This window comes from Plasmodium berghei (genome assembly GCF_900002375.2).
Source record: "Plasmodium berghei ANKA genome assembly, chromosome: 14".
Classification (NCBI taxonomy): domain Eukaryota; phylum Apicomplexa; class Aconoidasida; order Haemosporida; family Plasmodiidae; genus Plasmodium; species Plasmodium berghei.
This window is the reverse complement of record NC_036172.2, coordinates 2,499,252-2,522,220: the sequence shown is the minus strand read 5'-3', so window position 1 is coordinate 2,522,220 and position 22,969 is coordinate 2,499,252. Positions and strand designations below refer to the sequence as shown.

General features: G+C 20.4%; 5 protein-coding genes and 1 pseudogene across 5 annotated transcripts, besides 1 other annotated feature; 1 reads left to right on the top strand and 5 right to left on the bottom strand.

Annotated features, from left to right (window-relative positions):
• Positions 1-1,699: 1,699 nt before the first annotated feature.
• PBANKA_1466100 (BIR protein) lies at positions 1,700-2,804 on the bottom strand (the record flags this gene model as incomplete). Its single annotated transcript, XM_034568054.1, has 3 exons — positions 1,700-1,765; positions 1,851-2,657; positions 2,790-2,804. 3 exons carry the CDS (start codon positions 2,802-2,804, stop codon positions 1,700-1,702), a joined length of 888 nt encoding a protein of 295 aa, XP_034424490.1.
• Positions 2,805-5,227: 2,423 nt separating this feature from the next.
• Positions 5,228-6,364, bottom strand: PBANKA_1466000 (BIR protein; the record flags this gene model as incomplete). The annotated part of the gene is made up of 3 exons (XM_034568053.1): positions 5,228-5,314; positions 5,402-6,241; positions 6,350-6,364. 3 exons carry the CDS (start codon positions 6,362-6,364, stop codon positions 5,228-5,230), a joined length of 942 nt encoding a protein of 313 aa, XP_034424489.1.
• Positions 6,365-9,139: 2,775 nt separating this feature from the next.
• On the bottom strand, positions 9,140-10,336 carry PBANKA_1465921 (BIR protein; the record flags this gene model as incomplete). Its single annotated transcript, XM_034568052.1, has 3 exons — positions 9,140-9,226; positions 9,315-10,181; positions 10,322-10,336. 3 exons carry the CDS (start codon positions 10,334-10,336, stop codon positions 9,140-9,142), a joined length of 969 nt encoding a protein of 322 aa, XP_034424488.1.
• Positions 10,337-12,999: 2,663 nt separating this feature from the next.
• On the bottom strand, positions 13,000-14,045 carry PBANKA_1465881 (BIR protein; the record flags this gene model as incomplete). Its single annotated transcript, XM_034568050.1, has 3 exons — positions 13,000-13,089; positions 13,174-13,911; positions 14,031-14,045. The coding sequence occupies 3 exons, from the start codon at positions 14,043-14,045 to the stop codon at positions 13,000-13,002; spliced, it is 843 nt and encodes a 280-aa protein (XP_034424487.1).
• A 2,428-nt stretch (positions 14,046-16,473) lies between these two features.
• Positions 16,474-17,683, bottom strand: PBANKA_1465861 (annotated as a pseudogene).
• Positions 16,474-17,683: a sequence feature (tryptophan-rich protein, pseudogene;~tryptophan-rich antigen, pseudogene).
• Positions 17,684-19,076: 1,393 nt separating this feature from the next.
• PBANKA_1465841 (fam-b protein) lies at positions 19,077-19,853 on the top strand (the record flags this gene model as incomplete). The annotated part of the gene is made up of 1 exon (XM_034568049.1): positions 19,077-19,853. The coding sequence occupies one exon, from the start codon at positions 19,077-19,079 to the stop codon at positions 19,851-19,853; it is 777 nt and encodes a 258-aa protein (XP_034424486.1).
• Positions 19,854-22,969: the final 3,116 nt, after the last annotated feature.

The window sequence follows — 22,969 nt, the reverse complement described above, 5'->3', positions numbered from 1 at the left end:
TATTTTGTTTGGTAATGTTAATTCTAATATTATTGCATTAAAGATTACTTAAATAAGTATTATAATATTTCATTTGATGTTTTGTGCATATAATTTTAATATGATTATAAGTTTAATAATATATATAATTAATATATATCAACGTATTCGAATCAAATGAATTTAATAATTTGTTCGTATTTAATGCTTTTATCTATTGTTACTGCTATATCACTGTATAGTACGACGTAATAATTAGTGTGCTTAATAAAAATACTTTAAATCAATGTATAATATTCCCGTGTTTCATAGTTTTTAAATCAAGTATTTAAGAGCATTTATATTATTTTGTAAAAACATTATATTTAAATTACATATCTGCGAATTTGTATATATATATAACATAATAAAAATATTATTAGTTCAAATTAAATTAATTATTACATACTTTTTATATATACTTTGCGTTAATATATAATTTTATATGTTTCCCAAATTTAACATATTTCAGTTTTAGTCATTGGTACAATATTATATATATTAGAACAACAACGTTAATTTTATATACCATGTTGTTTATAAATATTATAGCAAAATATAACATTAAATTTTATTAATATATTTATATTTTATTTTTTAACTATTTTAAATATATTTTTCCAATTATATATACCTCAAAAATATAATGTTTAAAAACTAATACTGATTAATATATTATTATACCTTTATAGTAAATAAATTAACATATAGAGAACTATTTATATCAATATAAATTATAATTTTAACATAAATGTAAATTGCTTATATGAAAAAAGTGAGTATTATATATATTTATAATTTATAAATTTATTATATATACATTTATAGTCTATTTTTTATGTATTACTAAAATGTTAGATGCATAAAATACCTTTTATAAATAACGTTGTATTGTCGAATATCGATCGATATTTTATGAATCTATATTTTATGAATCATGAATATTTATTATATATTGGTAATATGTTTAATTAATCTTAAAAACACATATTAATATGAATATATATTGTAGTGTAGACAATTGTACCAAATGAATATAATTATAATTTATACCTTCATATATAATAATATTATACTGTTCGGTTATAAAAATGCGATTTGAATCAACATAAATATGATACAAGTTGTAAGTTTTACTAAATAAAATGTTCATCAAATAAAGAAACATATTATAATATATATAATTCAATATAGCTCTGGGGTAACAAGCTTTATATAATAGGAAATTATGGTATTCCATAATACGACTTCATATATAGTCAATATCTATATTAATATATACAATATAGACATTTTTTTTAATCATATTAAATAGGCATGAACACTCAATTATATATATTATAATTTATGGAAAATATGTTATACAGCCCCTTTTACATTAATGGTTATATCCACTTTTGGGTTGCATATTTAGGCTTCAGCTCGAGATTAAACATACGGATATAGTATATATGTTTAATTAGTGTTCAAATTATACAAAATTAAATGCAATGTAATACTTAACTATAACCCAAATGTGGATCCCATAAACATAACCCTAACCCATAACATAAAAACTATATAAAAATTATGGTAAAAAATTACTTCGAAATAGACAATTTCTTAACATATATCAATCATTATTACTATTCCTGAACTTGTCACTCTTTTCGAATCTTATATTAATTGTCCAGTTTCTTCTTTATTTTTTTGGCCTTTCTCTTAAATGCTGTTTTCGAGATCGTTTTCGAGACTTAAATAATGAATACTAATATAAAAATTAAAAAAAATGTATAATTTACTTATATTCATAAATTACTTGTTGAATATATTTTAATTGGCTTATTATTTACCTTATATCCAATTCCTAAAAAAAATGCTATTGCACCAAATATCGATAAAACTGGAATTAATTTGTTTCCTATCGACGAACTTAATGATGTAACTTCAGATGTTTGTGTAGAATTTTGTACAGAAGCTTGTTCAGGACTTTTTTCAATATTTGTTGATGTGTTTATCTCTGGAAAAGATGCAATATTGCTACATTTATTTTTTAAATTATTATAATCAGTTGATAATGTAGACAATATTTTATTATAGGAACTGCCTTTATTATTATTAAGTTCTTTATATTTTTGAACAAATTGATTAGCTTTTTCCGAACATTTTGTGCAATTTGACGTGTCCTCATCAAATGCAGTATACATTTCACATAATAATATAAAAGAATCATAAAATTTAGATATATCTTTAATATCCACTTTCGTCAAATCATGATTTTTATCTATAAGATCCTTATAATTATTATAATCCTTAATATAAATTATAGAATTTTTATACTTATCATTATTTATATATATATTATTAAAATAAGTTAGACTTTCGCTTCCTTCATTTTCCTTTAGGTTTAACATATAACTTAACCATATTATAATGTAATCAACAATATTGATGTTATTTTTTGCAACCGACTCAAACACAGAAGAACTCCCAAAGAATTCATTAAAAAAATATAAACATCCAGCACTAATTTTTTCGAGATCACTCCCACAATTTTCGTTATCACAATGCTTTTTCAAATGATCACCATTAATAATTTGATAGTTTTTATTACTCGAATCATATTTTAAATTCGTCGTTAGATAAAGGAAGTTACTACACTAAATAAACGTTTAAAAAAATTATTATAAATATGCATTGTTGAAAATTTTATTAAAATAAAGTTTAATGATATATATAATACAATATCAAAAAATGTAAAGGAAATTATTAGTATTAAAAAATGCATATACCACATCCTTATTCATTGTGAACAAATTTTATTTTTGATTTGTAAATTGGGTAGAATCATGTTGTTTGATATATCTTATCCCCAATATGTGACGCAAATGCTTTAACCCTATATATAACAACTGTTTGTAGTTAAATTTATTATAGTTTTTTAATAATTAAATTATTATGCATAATAAATCAATATTATTAGTAAAGAAACGTTCTATTCCTGTTTATTATAATTAGCTAAATTACCTTAAATAGAGGGTCACTTAATACATTTAATTAAATATATATATATAATGGATTTTATACAAAAAATGCTACTCACACTAACATCTGGTATAACTTTATTATAAAAATTAACATACTTTTATAAAGAATTTAAAGTATATTTCCTTATATTTATGCTTGAACATAGAAAAGGAATATATTTATATCTTATGTTTTAATGATTACCCTTCTAAAACTTAAATACTGTATATATCTAACAAATAAAAAGTTCTATTATTACTATAATCCTTAAAAGTATATAAATAATCGTTTTTTAAAATATATTAAATTTTTATATATTTTTTTCTTATAATGTATAATACTGTTTTTTCTAAAATTATAACATTTATAAAATAAGTTGCATTGTTCCCTTTTTTAATTGCATATACATAATTTTAATATTATTTTTATTTAATATGGATAAATCCATAATCCATTTTAATAAATTCAATAGCTCTAATTTTATTAATACATACATCAATTTTAAAATATACCTTATTGGGTAATTTTATAATACATGCTGCACACCTTTCCCATGGTTTAAAACGGCAATTAGCACTGAAACCGTATTTATTATACTATTTACAAGCTTAAATAACCCTTTGAATGTAAATTGCTTTTAAAATAATATATAGTAAATATTAGCACATAAATAACTATTGATGCAAATTTTAAAGTATAATAGAAAACTATGTTTGATTAAATTGTTATGCTGCACTTTAAGAGGAGAGAGATAAGATATATTTTCTCTTTAATATATAAATTAAGATAAATATCCGCCAAATGTTCTGAATTGTATAGTTTTATATATTTTATTGGTATAGTTATCAATGATATACATTCAAATAATTTATTAAAAATTCTATATTTTATTAATTTTATGATAAAACAGTGCTATTTTAAATTTTAAAATGATGATTCATTAAACAATGATAATATAATACGCGTTAATATGGAATAATAAAATGGCATTTAACATTAATTGTGTCTTTAGCACTTTCTTCATTTATCCAGTTTTTTAGAATATAAAACCACATATCCCAAAATGGATCTTTAACAAATATATAAAAATTATACCTTTATAATGTATTATTATGTGTCTTTTCGAAAAAATAATATTTAATTATATGAAGCTTCCACAATAAAATAATATTTAGTATTAGTTATTAGTAGAGTATTTTATTATATTATATGTATAGGCATATAATAATAATACATTATATCGACTATATTATTTATAATTGTTAAAACAAAATATGTAATTTTATTAATATGCTTATTTTTTATTTTTTAACTATTTTAAATATAATATATTTATACCTCAAAACTATAAAGTTTAAAAATTAATAGTTATTAACTAATATTATACCTTTATAGTAAATAAATCAATGTATATATAGGTATTTCTATCAATATTAATTAAAACTTTAACATAAAATGATACTATATATAATAAAAAATTAAAAGAATTGTATACACATATGTAATGTAATTTTTTATTGTGTTATTAAAAATTTTAGATGCATAAAATGTCTTTTATAGATAGCGTTGTATTGTCGATTTTCGATCGATATTCCATACATCTATATTTTATGATTATCTATTATTACAGTTCATTTGGATAGCACGATTTAAAAATAAATATGATATAAATCATAAATTCTACTAAATAAAATTTTCATAAAATAAAGAAAGATATTATGTATGCATAATTCAATATATCTCTGGGTTATCAAGGCTTATATAATAGGCAATTATGATATTCCATAATACGACTTCATATATAGTTAATATCTATATTAATATATGCAATATATACATTTTATTTTAATCATATTAAATCGGTATGAATAGTTATTATATATATTATAACTTATGGAGAAGATGTTATGGGGCCCTTTTCATATTAATGGAAGTACCCCTTTTTCGGTTGCATATTTATACTTCAGCTTGTGATTACACATACGGAATGAAACATATATTTAATTAGTGGTTAAATTATAAAAAATTAATACAATATGATACTTAACCCTAACCCGAATATGGGTTCTATAGACATAACCCTGACCCACGATATAAAAACTATATAAACATGCAAAAATTACTTATTTCCAAATAGACTGATTCTTAGATATATGAATCATTATTACTATTCCTGAAGTTGTTACTCTTTTCGAATCATATATTAATGATTCATTCTCTTCTTTATATTTTTTATTTTTTCTCTTAAATATTGTTTTTGAGCTCGTTTCCGAAATCCAAATAACGAATACTAATATAAAAACGGTAAAAGTATGATTTTTTTGTTAACGTTTCCATATATATAATGAAAATTATTTTTAAATTCCTTATTATTTACCTTATAGAAGATTCCTAAAAAAAATGCTATTGCACCAAATATCGATAAAACTGTAAATAATTTGTTTCCTATCGGCGAACTTGATGTAACTCTAGGTGTTTGTGCAGAAATTTGTTCAAAATTATTTTCATATCTTATTACAGTAGTTTGTTTAGGATCTTTTATAGTAATTTGTGGTGTACTTATCTCTGGAAGGGATGGACAATTTTTACATTTATTTTTTAAATTATTATAATCAGTTGATAAAGCAGACAATATTTGACTATGTGGGACACCTTCATTATTATATATATTGTTTAGCTCTGTATATTTGTTAACAAAACTAGTAGCATTATTTGACAGGGTGGCGTCATTTGTATTTGTTGCAACATTACCATACATACTACATATTAATTTGGATGCATTATAAAATTTAGAAAGATCTTTAATATTAATCTTCAACAAATCTTTTTGTCCACCTATGAATTCATTAAGATTTGTAAATTTACTGGAATCATTTATAAAATTACTATACTTATCATTATTTATTACATGTTCAGTATAAAAATCATTTATTTGGGTAGTTTTGTGCTCCTGGTTTTGATTTAATTTGTAACTTAACCATAAAATAATATATAGAAAAAATGGTTTAATATCATTTACATTATGACCTTTATTTGGGTATTTAGTAAAATATTGTCCAAGTAACCATAAAAATCCAATCGTAATTTTTTCGAGATCAGTATTGCAGTTTTCATTGGGGCAGTACTTTTTGAAATCCGAATCATTATGAAAATTGCGTTTTGCAGTATCGGTTAATTCTTCGGGTATATAATATCTCAAAACAACAAAGCTTGAACACTAAGAAACCATTTAAAAAAAAAAAATAAAAATATGTATTAATAAAATGATATTAAAATAAAACTTAATGAAGTTTATAGGAAATATAATATAAAAAAGTGTATATACTAGATCATCATTCATTATGATGGAATATAATTTATAATCTCTAGGTTAAGAGGGTATCATATTATTTATATAAATATATATTAAAATAGGCAATATAATTATTTAACCCTATATACAGCAATTATCTGCAGACAAAAATATTTTTATTATTATTATTATTATTATTATTAATTTCAATTTAAAATTAATATGGAATAATAATATAAGATTATTACTATAGTAATATTATATTTTTTTTTATGGCAGTTAGATAAATTACCTTATTTTGGGGGGTTGTTTAAACATTTATTATCATATGCATATATAATACAATTTTTCATAAATTGTTATCCTTAATAACACTCATATGAACATTATTATAAAAATTAAAGTAACATTGTAATGAGTTTATAATATATCTTCTTATACATATGCTTTGATATAGACATAAACAATGTCCTGAAACTTAAATATTGCACAAATATAAAAAATTAAAAAAGTTATTGTTACTATAACCCTTAAAAGTATATAAATAGTTATTTTTTAAAATATATTAAATTTTTATATACTTGTTTCATATAATATATAATATAGTTTTTTCTAAAATGATAACATTTACAAATTAAGTTGCATTTTTTCCTTTTTTAATTGCATATACATAATTTCAATATTATTTTTATTCCTACATACTTCAATTTAGAAATATAACTTATTGGGTAATTTTATAATATATTTTGCACATCTTTCCCACGGTTTAAACCGTCAATTAGCACTGAAACCGTATTTATTATACTATTTATAAGCTTAAATAAGACTCTAAATGCATTTTTTTGAAATAATACTTAGTAAATATTAAATATTAACACATAAATAAGTATTAATGCAAATTTTAAAGTATAATAGAAAACTATATGTATTAGGTTGGTATATTGCACTTTGAGAGGAGAGATAAGGGAAGTATGTTTTTTAAGACAAATCTATAACCATATAAGATTTACTTATTTTCATAGTTTAATTATATTTTATATTTTCTTCTACCATTAAAACTTTCAATTAATGTATATATTAAAATTAATCATTAAAAATGCCTTAGAATTATTTTCTAAATATATAGTTTTCTTTTATACTTTATAATAAACTATATTTAGTTTTATGATGAAAAACTATATTTTTAAGTAAACTCTAGAATCATTAATATTATTTTGCTTTATAGCGTTAATTCTAATATTAGCACATTAAAAAATACTAAGTCAAAATTGTAATATTTCATTTGATTGTGTATGTATGCAATTTTAGTTTTATTACAAGTTTAATAATATATATAATGAATTTATGCCCACATAGTGTATCGATTTAACATAATATATTTTTTCATATTTAATACGTTTATATATTGTTATTACTATTATTATTGTTATTGCTATATCACTGTATAGTACAACGGAACAATTAATGCGTTTAATAAAAATACATTAAATCAATGTATAACATTTCCTCGTTTCATAGTTTTTAAATTATTTCAGAGCATATATTATTTTGCAATAACAATATATTTAAATTATATATATATGTTAATTTGTATTTATATAACCTAATAAAAAATTATTAATTCAAATTAAATTAATTATTAAATACTTTTTCTATATACTTTGAATTAATATATAATTGTATATGTTTCCCAATTTTAAAATATTTCAGGCTTTAGTGATTGATACAATATTATGATCATTTATATCTATAAATTTTAGAATAATATCATAATTTTATATACAAAATTGTTTATAAGTATTATATCAAACTATAACATAAAATTTTATTAATATTTTATCTATTTTAAAATATAATTTATTTATACCTCAAAACTATCAAATTTATAAATGAATAGTGATTAATCTATTATTATACTTTATGATAAATAAATCAAAGCGTATAAAGCAACTTCTATTAATACTAATTAATTTTAATACAAATGTAAAGGAAATTCAAAAAGAGAATAGTAACTACAATTAAAACTTCAAAAATATTGTATATGCAGTGCGATTTTTATTTTATAATTAAAATGGTAGATACATAAAACATCATTTATAGATATCGCTGTATTGTCGATTCTCGATCGATATCTATGAATCTATATTTTATGACTACCTATCATATATTAGTAATATGTTTAATTAACAATAAAAATATGCCCATTAACATGAAGGCATATTATAACGTAGAGGAATATTCAATATTAATCGAATTATAATTTATACTATGATATATAAAATTATTATACTGTTCAGTTATAAAAATGCGATTTGAATCAAAATAAATATGATACAAATCATAAGTTTTCCTAAATAAAATTCTCATCAAATAAAGAAACATATTGTGTTGTGCATAATTCAATATAGTTATGATTAGCACGCTTAATATAATAAATAATTATGATATATCATAATATGAATTAATATATGCAATATAGACATTTTATTTTAATCATATTAAATCGGCATGAACACTCAACTATATATATTATAACTTATAAAATATGTTATGTAACCCCTTTCATATTAATAACAATGCCCCTTTTTTGGTTGCATATTTGGACTTTTGAACTTCATCTCAATATTAAGCATACGTGTATAGTACATATATTAAATTAGTGTTCAAATTATAAAAAAATAAATATATAATATTTAGCCCTAACCCGAATATGGGGTCCACCACATAAAAAGTATATAAAAATTACTTCCCAATAGACAGTTTCTTAAAATATATAAATCATTGTTACTATTCCTGAAATAGTCACTCTCTTCGAATCATATATTAATAATTCATTCTCTTCTTTATATTTTTTATTTTTTCTCTTAAATATTGTTTTTGAGCTCGTTTCCGAAATCCAAATAATGAATACTAATATAAAACGTTAAGAAGCATATGATATTTTTGTTAATGCTTGCATATATATAATGAAAATCATTTTTTAATTCCTATTATTTACCTTATAAGAAATTCCCAACAAAAATGCTATTGCACCAAATATTGATAAAACTGTAAATAATTTGTTTCCTATCGACGAACTTGATGATGTAATTTCAGAATTTTGTGCAGAAATTAGTTCATAATTTTGTTCAGAAGTTTGTACAGAATTAGTTGCAGAAGTATGTTCAGGGATTCGTTTAGAACTTTGTACATGATTTTGTGCTGTTTTTATATCTGGAAGAGATGGAATATTGCTACATTTATTTTTTAAATTATTATAATCATTTGATAATGTAGACAATATTTTATTACAGGAACTATCATTAGTAATACTAGAATCTTCTTTAAGATTTTTATATTTACCAACAAATTCTTGAGCTTTTCCCGAACAGTTTGTGCAATCTTTCTTGTTTTCATCAAATGCAGAATACATTTCACATAATAATTTAAATGGAGCATAAAATTTGGACAATTTTTCATTAGTAATATTCATCAATTCATTTTTTTTATATATAAGATCATCATAATTACTACAACCTTCACCATTTATAGTATTTTTATACTTTTCTTGATTTTTTATATATATATTATAAAAATTTGTTAGAATGTTTCCTGTGTTATCCCTTAGGTTTAACATATGACTTAACCATATGATAATGTATTCAACAGCATTGATATTGCTTTTTGCAATATTCTTAAACACACCAGAAGGCCCAAAGAATTCATTAACCAAATAAAAAAATACAGCATTCATTTTTTGGAGATCAGTATCACATTCATTGTTAAAACAATAACTATTTAAAAAAGTTTTATCTTTAAATTGATACTTTCCATCATTGGTCAATGTATCGGGGAAATCCTCCCATATATTCATAAACTTTTCACACTAAGAAAACATTTAAAAACAATTATTAGAAATGTATATTATTGAACATTTTATTAAAATAAAGTTTAATGATATTTAAATATAATACAATATCAAAACATGTAAAGGAAATTATTATTATTATTAACAAATGCATATACCACTTTCTTATTCATTATAATGGAATCTTATTTTTGATTTCTAAATTGAGTAGAATCATTCTGTTTTATATAGACTCACCCCAACATGTGACGCAAATACTTTAACCCTATATATAACAACTGTTTGTAGTTAAATATATTTAAGTTTTTCAATAATTAAATTAATATAAGATAATAATATAGTAATGTTACTAAAATAATATTATACTTATTTTATCCCAATTAGTTAAATTACCTTAAATATAGGATTGATTAATACAGTTTTGATTAAATATAAATATGATGCATTTTATACAAAAAATGCTGTTCTTACTAACATCTGGTATAACTTTATTATAAAAATGGATATAATTTTATAAAGAATTTAAAGTATGTTTGAACATAGAACAAGAATATATTTATATCTTCTATTTTAATGATTTCAATTATAAAAATTAAATACTGTATAAATCTAAAAAATAAAAAATTATATTATTACTATAATCCTTAAAAGTATATAAATATTCATTTTTTAAAATATATTAAATTTTTATATACTTGTTTCTTATAATATATAATATAGACTTTTCTAAAATTATAACATTTACAAAATAAGTTATATGCTCTACTTTTTATGCAAATTATATAATTTTAATATTATTTTTATTTAATATGGGTAAATTCATAATTCATTTTAATAAATCTATAACTTTATCTTTATTCCTATACAATTCAATTTATAAATATACCTTATTTGGTAATTTTATAATATATTTTGCACATCTTTTCCACGGTTTAAAACGAGAATTAGCACTGAAACTGTATTTATAACCTTAAATAAGTCTTTGAATGCACATTTTTTTTAAAATAATACTTAGTAAATATTAAATATATAACACATAAATAAGTATTGAAGCAAATTTTAAAGTATAATAAAAAACTATGCGTAATTAAATTGTTATATTTACATTTTAGATAGGAGAGATAAGGGAAGTATTATTTTTTAAGACAAATATGTACCCATATAAAATTTACTTATTCTACATAGTTTAATTATATTTTATATTTTCTACGATTAAAACTTTCAATTAATGTATACATTAAAAATAACTTATAATTATTACTTTTCTAAATATATAGTTAGCTTTTTAATTTTAATAAATAATATTGTACTATATGTTTTATAATAAACTATATTTTTAAGTAAACTATAGAATTATTAATATTATTTTGCTTGGTAATGTTAGTTTTAATATTAACACATTAAAAGCATACTTCGTTGGAGGCTATAATATTTCATTTGATTTATTGTGCATACAATTTTATTCTTATTACAAGTTTAATAATAAATATAATTAATATATATCAACGCATTCAAATCAAATTAATTTAATACTTTATCGATTGTTCTTACTATTATGATGCTGTTGGTATATCAATGTATAGTACAACGAAACAATTAGTGCACTCAATAAAGATACTTTAAACCAATGTATAATATTTCCTTGTTTCATAGTTTTTAAATTAAGTATTTTAGAACATATATTATTTTGTAATAACAATATATTTAAATTATATATTTGTATTTTATATATATATATAGTAACATAATAAAAATAATATTAGTTAAATTAAGCTAATTATTACATACCTGTTCTATATACTTTGCATTAATATATAATTGTATATATTTCCAAAATTTAACATATTTCTTTGCTTGGTCATTGATACAATATTATATATATTAGTACAACAACGCTAATTTTATATACCAAATTGTTTATAAGTATTACAACATTAAATTTTATTAATATTTTAACTATTTTAAAATATAATTTATTTATACCTCAAAACTATCAAATTTATAAATTAATAGTGATTAATATATTATTATACCTTATTATAAATAAATTGTGGCGCATAAATCAACTTTTATTAGTACTAATTAATTGTAATACAAATTTATAGGAAATAAAAAAGATAATAGTAACTACAATTACAACTTCAAAAAATGTTAGAAGCATAATAATATTTTATAGACAATGTTATATTGTCGATTCTCGATTCTCGATTGATATTTCATGCATTTATATTTTATGAATATATATTATTACAGTTCAGTTTGATAATATGATTTAAATTAAAACAAATATGATTTAAATTAAAACAAATATGATTTAAATTAAAACAAATATGATACAAATTATAAGTTTTACTAAATAATATTTTCATCAAATAAAGAAACATTGTGTTATATATAATTCAATATAGTCACATATTAATAAGTTTTATATAATAAATAATTATGATATATCATAATATGAATTAATATATGCAATATAGACATTTTATTTTAATCATATTAAATCAGAATGAACACTTATTATATATATTATACTTTATGAAAAAATGTAATGTGACCCTTTTCATATTAATGGAAGTATCCTTTGCGGTTGCATATTTGGACTTCTCATTATTAAACATACAGAATGAAACATATATTTAATTAGTATTCAAATTATAAAAAATCAAATGCAATATAATACTTAACTTTAACCCTAAACATGGGTTCCACAAAGATAACCCTGACCCACAACATAAAAGCTATATAACAATTATGCAAAAATTACTTCCTAATAGACAGTTTCCTAAAATATATAAATAATTATTATTATTCTTAAATTGTCACTCTCTTCGAATCATATACTAATTATCCATTTTCTTCTTAATGATTTTAGCTTTTTTCTTAAATTTTTTTGAACTTTTCTCCGAAATCCAAATAACGAATGCTAATATAAAATGTTAAGAAGCGTACGGTTGTTTGTTAATGTTTACATATATATAGTATTTTTTTTTAATTCCTTATTATTTACCTTATAATAAACTCCCAATAAAATTGATGCTGCAAAAAATATAATTGCAGTTGAAATTAGTGTATTTTTTGTTACTGGACTTGGTGGACAAGCTACAAGTGATGGGACATCACTACACTTAACACTATTATATTTATCTTTAAATTTATCATAATCATTTGATAAACTATACCATAGTTGTGAATAAGAACTTCCTTTAGTAATATCCAAAGTATTTTTAAGTTTTTCACAGTTTTCAAAAAATGCTCCAGCATTTTTTAAACATGTCATGCATCGGTTGCTTGCATCAACTTCAATATACATGTTACATAATGATTTAAATGGATCATAAAAATTAGATATATCTTTAATATTCATATTCATCGATTTTATTTTATTTTCTATAACACTCTGATTAATCTTAAAATCATTAGTTATATGCTCATTATATTTACTATTTGTTTTTATATGTTTAGTATAAAAATCGTGTAATTTAGTGGTTCCATTTTGTATTTTTTGATTTAGTTTATAACTTAACCATAAAATAGCATATTCAACCATTTTATCAATCTCTAAATTTTCATAATTATCAGCACCATTCAATAAAGTTACTAAGAATATAAAAGTAGAAATAACTTTTTTGACATCAGTATCACAGTTATTATCAGGGCAATAATACTTAGAATAACCAATAGAATTACGTCCTCCTTGGATTTCCGGATTATTAGAAAAATTATCAATCGCTTTAATTATATCACACTACGAATATATTTTACGAATTAAACAAAAAATGTATTAATATAAATGTTACTAAAATTAAAATTAATATAATTTGTAGGAATGCAAAATACGAATAATATAAGAAAAAATATATATACCAGTTTAAAAGACATTATAATGAAATTCTGTTATAATTTGGAGATTATGGGGGGTGATGTTGTTTATATATATTGCATAGAATATATGGTATATTTACTCAAGATCTTTACATATAAATTATCTTTCGTTAGACATATTATTCTTAATTTTAACTTCATGTAAAATAATAATACATTAGTATTACTAAAATTATATTATACTTATTTTATGGCAGTTAGCTAAATTACCTTAAATAGAAGGTTGCTTATACACTTTTGCCATATGTATATATGATGAATTTTATACAAAAAATACTATTCTTACTAACACTTGGTATAACTTTATTATAAAAATAGATATACTTTTATAATGAATTTAACAAATATATACTTATACATATGCTTTAATATAGAACACAAACAACGTCATAAAACTCAAATACTACACAAATACAAAAAATTAAGAAAGTTATTATTATTAGAATTCTTAAAATATATAAATAGTGATTTTTTAAATATATTAAATTTGTGTATACTTGTTTCTTATAATATATATTATAGTTTTTTCTAAAATAATAGCATTTTCAAATTTAGTTACATGCCTCATTTTCTATACAAATTATTTAAATTTATATTATTTGTATTTAATATAGATAAATTAAAAAATAATTTTAATGCGTTAAATAACTTTATTTTTATTGCTGCATATCCCAATTTAGAAGTATTCTCTGTTGGATAATTTTATTATATATTTTCCCATCTTTTACATTATTTAAAATAACAATTAGCACTGGACCAGTATTTATAAGCTTAAACAAGTATTTGAATGCATATTATTTTTAAAAAAATGCTTAGTAAATATTAACACATAAATAAGTATTGATGCAAATTTTAAAGTATAATATAAAGTTATGTTTAATTAGGTTGTTATATTGCATTTTAAGAGAAGAGAGATAAGATATATTTTCTCTTTTACTATATAAATTTAGATAAATATTCGCTAAATGTTTTGCACAGTTCATTTTTATTTTATATATTCTATTGTTATAGTTATTAATGCATATACGTTCAACTAATTTATTAAAAATTCTATATGTTATTAATTCTATGGTAAAATAATGTTGTTTTAGATTAAAAAATTATTATTCAATAAAAACTAATAATATAATACAAGTTAATATGGAATAATAAAATGGCAATTAACATGAATTGAGTCTTCATCATTTTCTCCATGGATCCAAATTTTTATAATATAAAATCACATATCCCAAATTGAATCTTTAACAAAAATATATAACATTGATACCTTTATAATGCATTATTATGTGTTTTTTCGATAATATTAATGTTTAATTATATGAAGGTTTCACAATAAAATAATATTTCAATATTAGTTATTGGTAGAGTATTTTATTAGTTTATATGTATAGTCATATAATAATAACGCATGTTATCTATCATATTATTTATAATTACTATAACTATAACATTAAATTTTATTAATATACTTATATTTTATTTTTTAACTATTTTAAAATATAATTTATATATACATCATATCATTAAAACTTACAAATTAATAGTGATTAATCTATTATTATACCTTATGATAAATAAATTATGGCGTATAAATCAATTTCTATTAATATAAATATAAAATACAAAAAGAGAATAATAACTACAATTAAAACTTAAAAAAATATTATATATAGTTCAATTTTTTATGTATTACAAAAAATGTTAGAAGCATAATAATATTTTATAGATTATGTTACATTGTTGATTCTCGATCTATATTTTATTAATATTTATTATTACAGTTCAGTTGAATAACACGATTTAAATCAAAATAAATATGATATAAATAATAAGATTTATTAAATAAAATGTTTCATCAAATAAAGAAACATATTGTGTTATGCATAATTCAATATAACTCCGGGTTAAAAAATCTTATATAATAAATAATTATGATATATCATAATATGAATTAATATATAGTCAATATCTATATTAATATATACAATATAAATATTTTACTTTAACCATATTATATCGATATGAACAAATAAAATAGAACATGTTTGCAACGAATTAAGGGGGAATCAATTATATTGATCACAAACTATAAAAAATATATATTAGATAAATAAATTTATAAGGAAATAAGTTATATGAAAAATTAATTTCAGTACATAAAAATATATGTGTATTGATAAACTTTGCATTTTTTACTTGTGAATTTTTTTTAATGTTTAATATTTTAGCGAAAATGTGAATGAACTTCCTATATTTCTGATTGATATATATATGCACCGTGAACAAATTGTAGATTTTAACGTGCATTTAAAAAAAATTTTGAATAATTAAAGTTTCTATGGGCTATTTAAAATTTTCTTTTAGTTTGATTAATAAATATATGAGTATATATGTTTGCCACCGTGTGGGGAATACAGATACTATATTATGCATTTATTTCAATATTAGAACTTTCGATACTTTTTACTTTTGATCCTTTTAATAATTTTTTACGTGGGAAAGGCTTAACTTGTTGTTCAATCCATAAACGTAACTGAGGGTTCTTAACAAAATTGTCAGCAATATCATTTATCCATTTAATAATAGACTTTTTGTAAGCATTTTTTTCTTTATTACATAAAATTTCAATATTATAAATATAGTGATCTTCTTTTATTCGTACCCAATTATTCCATTGCTTTTTTTTCAATATTAGTTTTTTTTTGCTACACATGGTATTCGTTACGATTGAAGGCATATTTATATGATATCTGTACTTATTTTTTTATATAATAAAGCATATTGTGCATATAAATTATTTGAGTGGAGCCATTTATGTGCTTGCTGGGTTTCCCATTTTTCTAATTCAGCATTGTTTCTTTCTATCATTTTTTTAATTACATTTTCAATGCCTAAATTTAATAGTTGCCATTCATTGTCAACTTTCTTTAAATATTTTTTCCATCTTCTTCTTTTCCAATATTCTGTTAACTTTCTATAAGAAGTTTTTTTTTTATCAAAGAAATAACACTAATTTTCCCCCCAGTTTTGTCTAAACGTGTTGTATCATTATTTACTGATACATTTTTTGGAGACTTATTGGAATTTGTTCCAGCAATCAAATTCTTGTCTTCACGTTCTTCTGTTTCAGTTATCTCACCATCAGTATATTCATTTTCGCTATTTTCTTCATTATTATATTGATCTTCATCACTATTTTCTCCTTTTTGTTTCCATTGTATGATCTTGCTTTCGGGCATAAATAAAAATGTTTTCAGTCGATGCTTCACGTTCTAAGAAATATATTAGAAAAAAGAAAAACAATATGTATAGAAAGAATATTTTCTTTCTTTTAATGATCTTATAAATGAAATATATGGTAATATTACTAAAGGAAAAAGTTTATATAAATTATGCAAAGGGTGGTAATGGGGACAAAAATATGAATATAAAAACAAATATGTAATGAAGTATAATAAATACAAGCATATGTAAATATATATTTTTGGCGTTTTTATTTTATATATTACCGAATAAAGTATCTTTTTGTATAAAGGTATGGAAGGGAAAATAAAGAAATAGATGAATATATATGAGATATATTGGAGGTTAGAGTGTTGCTTTTTGGAATTAATTATTTTACCCACGTGGAAATGCTATTTTTAATAAATTTTAATGTTTATACATATACATACATGCTTCTTTATTTATAGTTTTCTATATATATATTTAAAAAAAATGTCTCCTTGAACTAAAGGTATATATATAGTCAGAAACTTAAATATCATTAATTATTCCTTCTCAAAGTTATTTTAATTATAATGCCACATTTCAATCTTGTTTATACAATAAGTATTTTATATTAATAAAAGTTATCTTTTTCTTTTAATGCATCTAGATTCTTTTGTTTTTATATCGAACTATAAAAATGGATGCTTTGGGGCATACTTAACAAATAAACATTTTTTTAATTAAACAATTGAAAACAAAAAGTATATCAAGAAGATCATATAAAATTTTTTTTTAAAATAAACTAAAGTATCATTTCAATATTATATATATGTAATATCATGAAATCATAATAAAACCCCAGATGCTATTGAAATGCCGAATAAATCTACATTTCTGGGGAATTGTTATGATGATAATTTTATATTTTTAATATAAAAAACGTGTATTTATTTAAATATTGATTTTTGGAAAATTTTGCTAATATATTATATTTCTTTTTTCCATAATTCTTATATAATGATAATTATATAACTAAAAATAAAAATTGTTATATTTTGTATTGTCTCTATTCATTGTTATATTAATAAATAAAAAAAATATCGTTATTATTTTTTAATTATTAATTATATTTTTGATGAATAATATAATTTTTATATAATTCTATAGAAATTAATAACACGTTTAATGTTTTTTATGGTATACTTTCATTTAGTTTACTATGTATTTTTTAAAATTTAAAATATTATTTACAAAATAATAAATAATTGGGTATTTTTATTTTTGTAACAAGCGAATATAATAATGTTAAAGAACATCATCATTATTAAAATTTATTAATAATTTTTTTTAATTAGCAAGCCTATATTATATAATTATGAATTCTCAGTATAACCAGTCTCATAATAAATTAGTCGAAAACAATAAACCTATCACTAAAAATTAATATATAATATAAAGCGTTTTGTTCATTATATGTTATAATTATTTAATTAATCGTTTAATACAATTTTTATAATAATAATTATTATTAATATCATTAGGATTAGTTTTATTATTATTATTATTAGGATTAGTTTTATTATTAATATCATTAGGATTAGTTTTATTATTATTATTATTATTATTATCATTATTATTATATGTATTTATAAAAGATTTACGTTAAATTTAAGAAACAATAAGCTTGACGATATGTAAATATATTAATCCATGCTAATATAAATTTTATTTCTTTGAAGTATTAATAAGATATAAGAAAAGAGAAGAAAATATATTCTCAAAAAAATTCGATAAATTTTAGAAATAATAGGTCCTAACATGCAAGACGCCAGTTTAGACATAAATGATTTTTATGATTCAAGTTTGAGCATTTTGGATAAGTATAATGACGGCAATTATGATGGAGAAGAAAACATATATACTAAACAAATTATAAACTTTCACCAAACAAATTTTGAATATAGTGATACATCATCCAAATTAAAAGATATAGAGGATGTGAGAGAATTCATTAATGAAATTACGAGCGAGTTAGAAATATCGAAAAAAGAAAACGATAATAATAGGGAATATGAAATAGCAGTGGAACAAAATATAGACAAAAGGCTAGTAAAAAAGGATATAGATCTCCTTATATCAAGTTGTGAAAATTTAAAAGAACTGAAACATAGTGAACATATCTTGGATATAGATGTTAATAACTTTGAAAAAAAATATAATGAAGTTATTTCAGGAAATAATTATAATATAGTCAAGTGTAATTCAAAATTTGATGAAACGTTCAAACGTTTAGTGAAGAATCATGCATTACTCTTTCCAGTTGTATTATTGTGTTTAATTTCAGGAGGATTCGCAATTCCATTTGTTATTTTATCAGTACATAAAACGGGATACAGCATTAATAAGCTGTTTAAACTCATAAAGATACTCAAAAAAAGATCGAAATATAAAATAAAAAAATTGAAGACCAAACACGTAAAACAACCAGAGTCATCTATTAAAGAGCCCACAGACGGTTCCAACAATATAACATCTGGTCAAGGAACTGAACATCACCCTTCTGCAATAAATGTAAAAGAAGATATATGGAAATAGCATCTTCAAGATATATATTTAATGAACACAAATCAATTGCATTTTCAGTTATAGTTATTGTAATACCCATTACTTTAGCTATTATGTATAAGGTAAATAAAAATAAAACTACTAAATAGAAAATTAAAAAATATCTATTACGCAAATTTTGTATATGCATAAAAAAGAAAACAGCTATATATTTTTATTGTTTTTATGTTAGTATTTATATTATGGATGTGGAAAAAATCGAAGAGAAAAAAAACAAGAAAAAGCTTATAAATTTACTTTCTGGAAAGAAAACTGAAAAGACAGTTATAAATTAATCTATTCAAAAAAAACAGGATAAAAAGTTTACAAATTCATCTACTCAAAAAAAATAGACTAAAAAATCTATAAATTCCATTTATGTAGAAAAATTTTCATTATTAAATATGCCAAAACTTATGTAGCCCGACCCTGTACCATTTATTAATTTAATTTTTCATTAATTTTTCTTGTTTATAAAAGAAAAGGCGATTCTTTGTAATGATAAATCTAATTAAATTTTATTTTAGTGTTAAAAATATATGTATTTGTATTTAAAAGATAATTTATAATTCAAACAATAATAAATAAATTCCATTTCATTTGTTAGTATAAATAATTAGGAATTCAATATATGGGAGCCACGTTAAGGCCCATTTACCCTATTTTTATAAAAAATATAGAATATATTTTCCATATGACGAAATGATCTATGATAACTAATGTGCTATATTTATATTTTATTTAAATAATATTTATAAAAATAAAGGCAATATAATGCTTATCTATTAAAGGTACTATAATATATATTTAATGAATACGACAAAATAAAGCATTTCTTATCAAATATACTGCATTTTCTGGTTTCACATGTATTATTCGTTGTGATTTATACAAGGTATACTTGAAAACATGAATAATTTATATGATTTTAATAGAAATAATATATTTCGCATTGTATATTCAAAAATATATTATATAAATAAAATAGTTACATATCTATCTATGGAGACTATATTTTAAAAAAACGAAAAAAAATAAAATGTAGAATATTATTAAATAATATTAAACATTTGAGAAGTGTAAAAAATAAAAACGCGTTTAGATTCAAACAATTTTTGTTAATTGTTTTTCATATATTTGAATATATTGATTTACAATATATATGTATATAATATGTTATTACTATAATTAATATATATAAATTTGAGTGTAGACATGCAAAAATATAAGTTTATAAAATATCAAACATATTATTAAATGATCCTTTGAATTATACTAAAGACTTATTTATATAAAAATATGCAAAAAATATATTTTAGGTTGAATTTGTCACATAAACTTATTTGTTTATAATTAAAATAATATATTCTTTACTAAAATGGGTTATTAGAAAAAAACATAAATATAAATTTTTTCGCAATTGTATGTTTATGTCTATGATGATAGCAGTTATTATATATTTATATGATGTTATATAGATATAAATCAGTGCATTGATTTATTTGTATTTTAAATATTAAAAACAATTTTGCTATATTAAATATAATGGTTCAAATAAACAAAAAATGCATAGAACAAATACAGTTTTATGTATTTAGAACAAATTGTTATATATTTTTTTTATGCATTTAAAATAAATTATATTAAAGTAAGAATAAAATATTAAATTTTGGTAAATTATAATTGAAGGATTATAAATGTGTAGATGCTTTAAAATAGAAGCAATATATAATTATAATATAATTTCATAGATATCAAATAATTTGCTTATATAAATTAAAATTAAACAAATTGTATAAGAACATATTTCTAATAATTTAATATTAAATAATAGAATTATTGTTTTACAACAATAATAGATAAAAAGGAAACTAAAAAAGAATAAAACATATATATTATTTAAAGCGTACTGCTTCAAGGAAACACTTTTTATTAATAAGAAAATGAATAAGAGGATATTTAGTTTGTATTGTCTTGTATGTCCTTTTGGATGTATCAATACATTTCTCTGAACAGAAAGTGAGTTATCAAAACAAAATATAAACTAATGTTTAGAAAATTATATAATAGTGGTTATTTACATTTTGTGACGTATATATTGACGCATATATACATTATTATATTTATTCTCTTATATGGTCGATCTAAGTTATCTGTATTAAGAAATAGAATCATTCGTGCTATCAAAAAAATAAAGAGAAGTACCAAAAAAAATGGTACAGAATATAAAAGCAAAACCCAATTAAATAATAACAATAATAACGATTCTATTGATGATAAAGATGATTATGAGTGTTATATATATATTATGAATATGATAAAACATATTATGAAGAGGATCATGAGTATTATATATATATTATGAATATGATAAAACATATTATGAAGAGAATTATGACAACGATTGCTATAAAAAATCAAACAACTACTGTGGTTGCTTTGGTTGATTATATAAATGTTAAAATAAACACAATTTATTTATTATAAATTGTTAATAGAAGACTTATATATTTACCTACATGGAAAATGTTTCGACTTATTTGCATTATTGTATATAATTTGTGAAAGAATGTTCCGAAAATAATTAATAATTGGGATGCGATAAATACGTTTGCTATAATCATAGTATTTATTACTTTTATGCGTATAGTTTTATAATATACACATATGTTTATATTTTATATAATGAAAGTAAAATTAGACAAATTTTCATCTTTTAAGTGTATTAATAGAATAACGCTATAAACAATTTCATAGATACACTACATTTGATTAATTGATTCAATAGTATTATGGTAATATATATATGTATGAAAACACATTTGACTCCATTATATATGTGTTTTTTATTCATAGTTTTCTTTCATGATTGTCTTTTATATGCATAACTTAAATAAAATTTTTTTTTTCGTAACGTTAGAACAAAATATTAATATATATAACATTCCTATATTCATAATTGGGTTCTTCATAGTTAAGTGGGAATAGTAATTCTATCAAATTGTATAAGACGTAATCACTAAATTAAATTGCTACTATTATATGTTTTATTGTTTACTAATTTAAAAAAATAACAAACTCGGAACATATTTAATTGTACTAGTTTA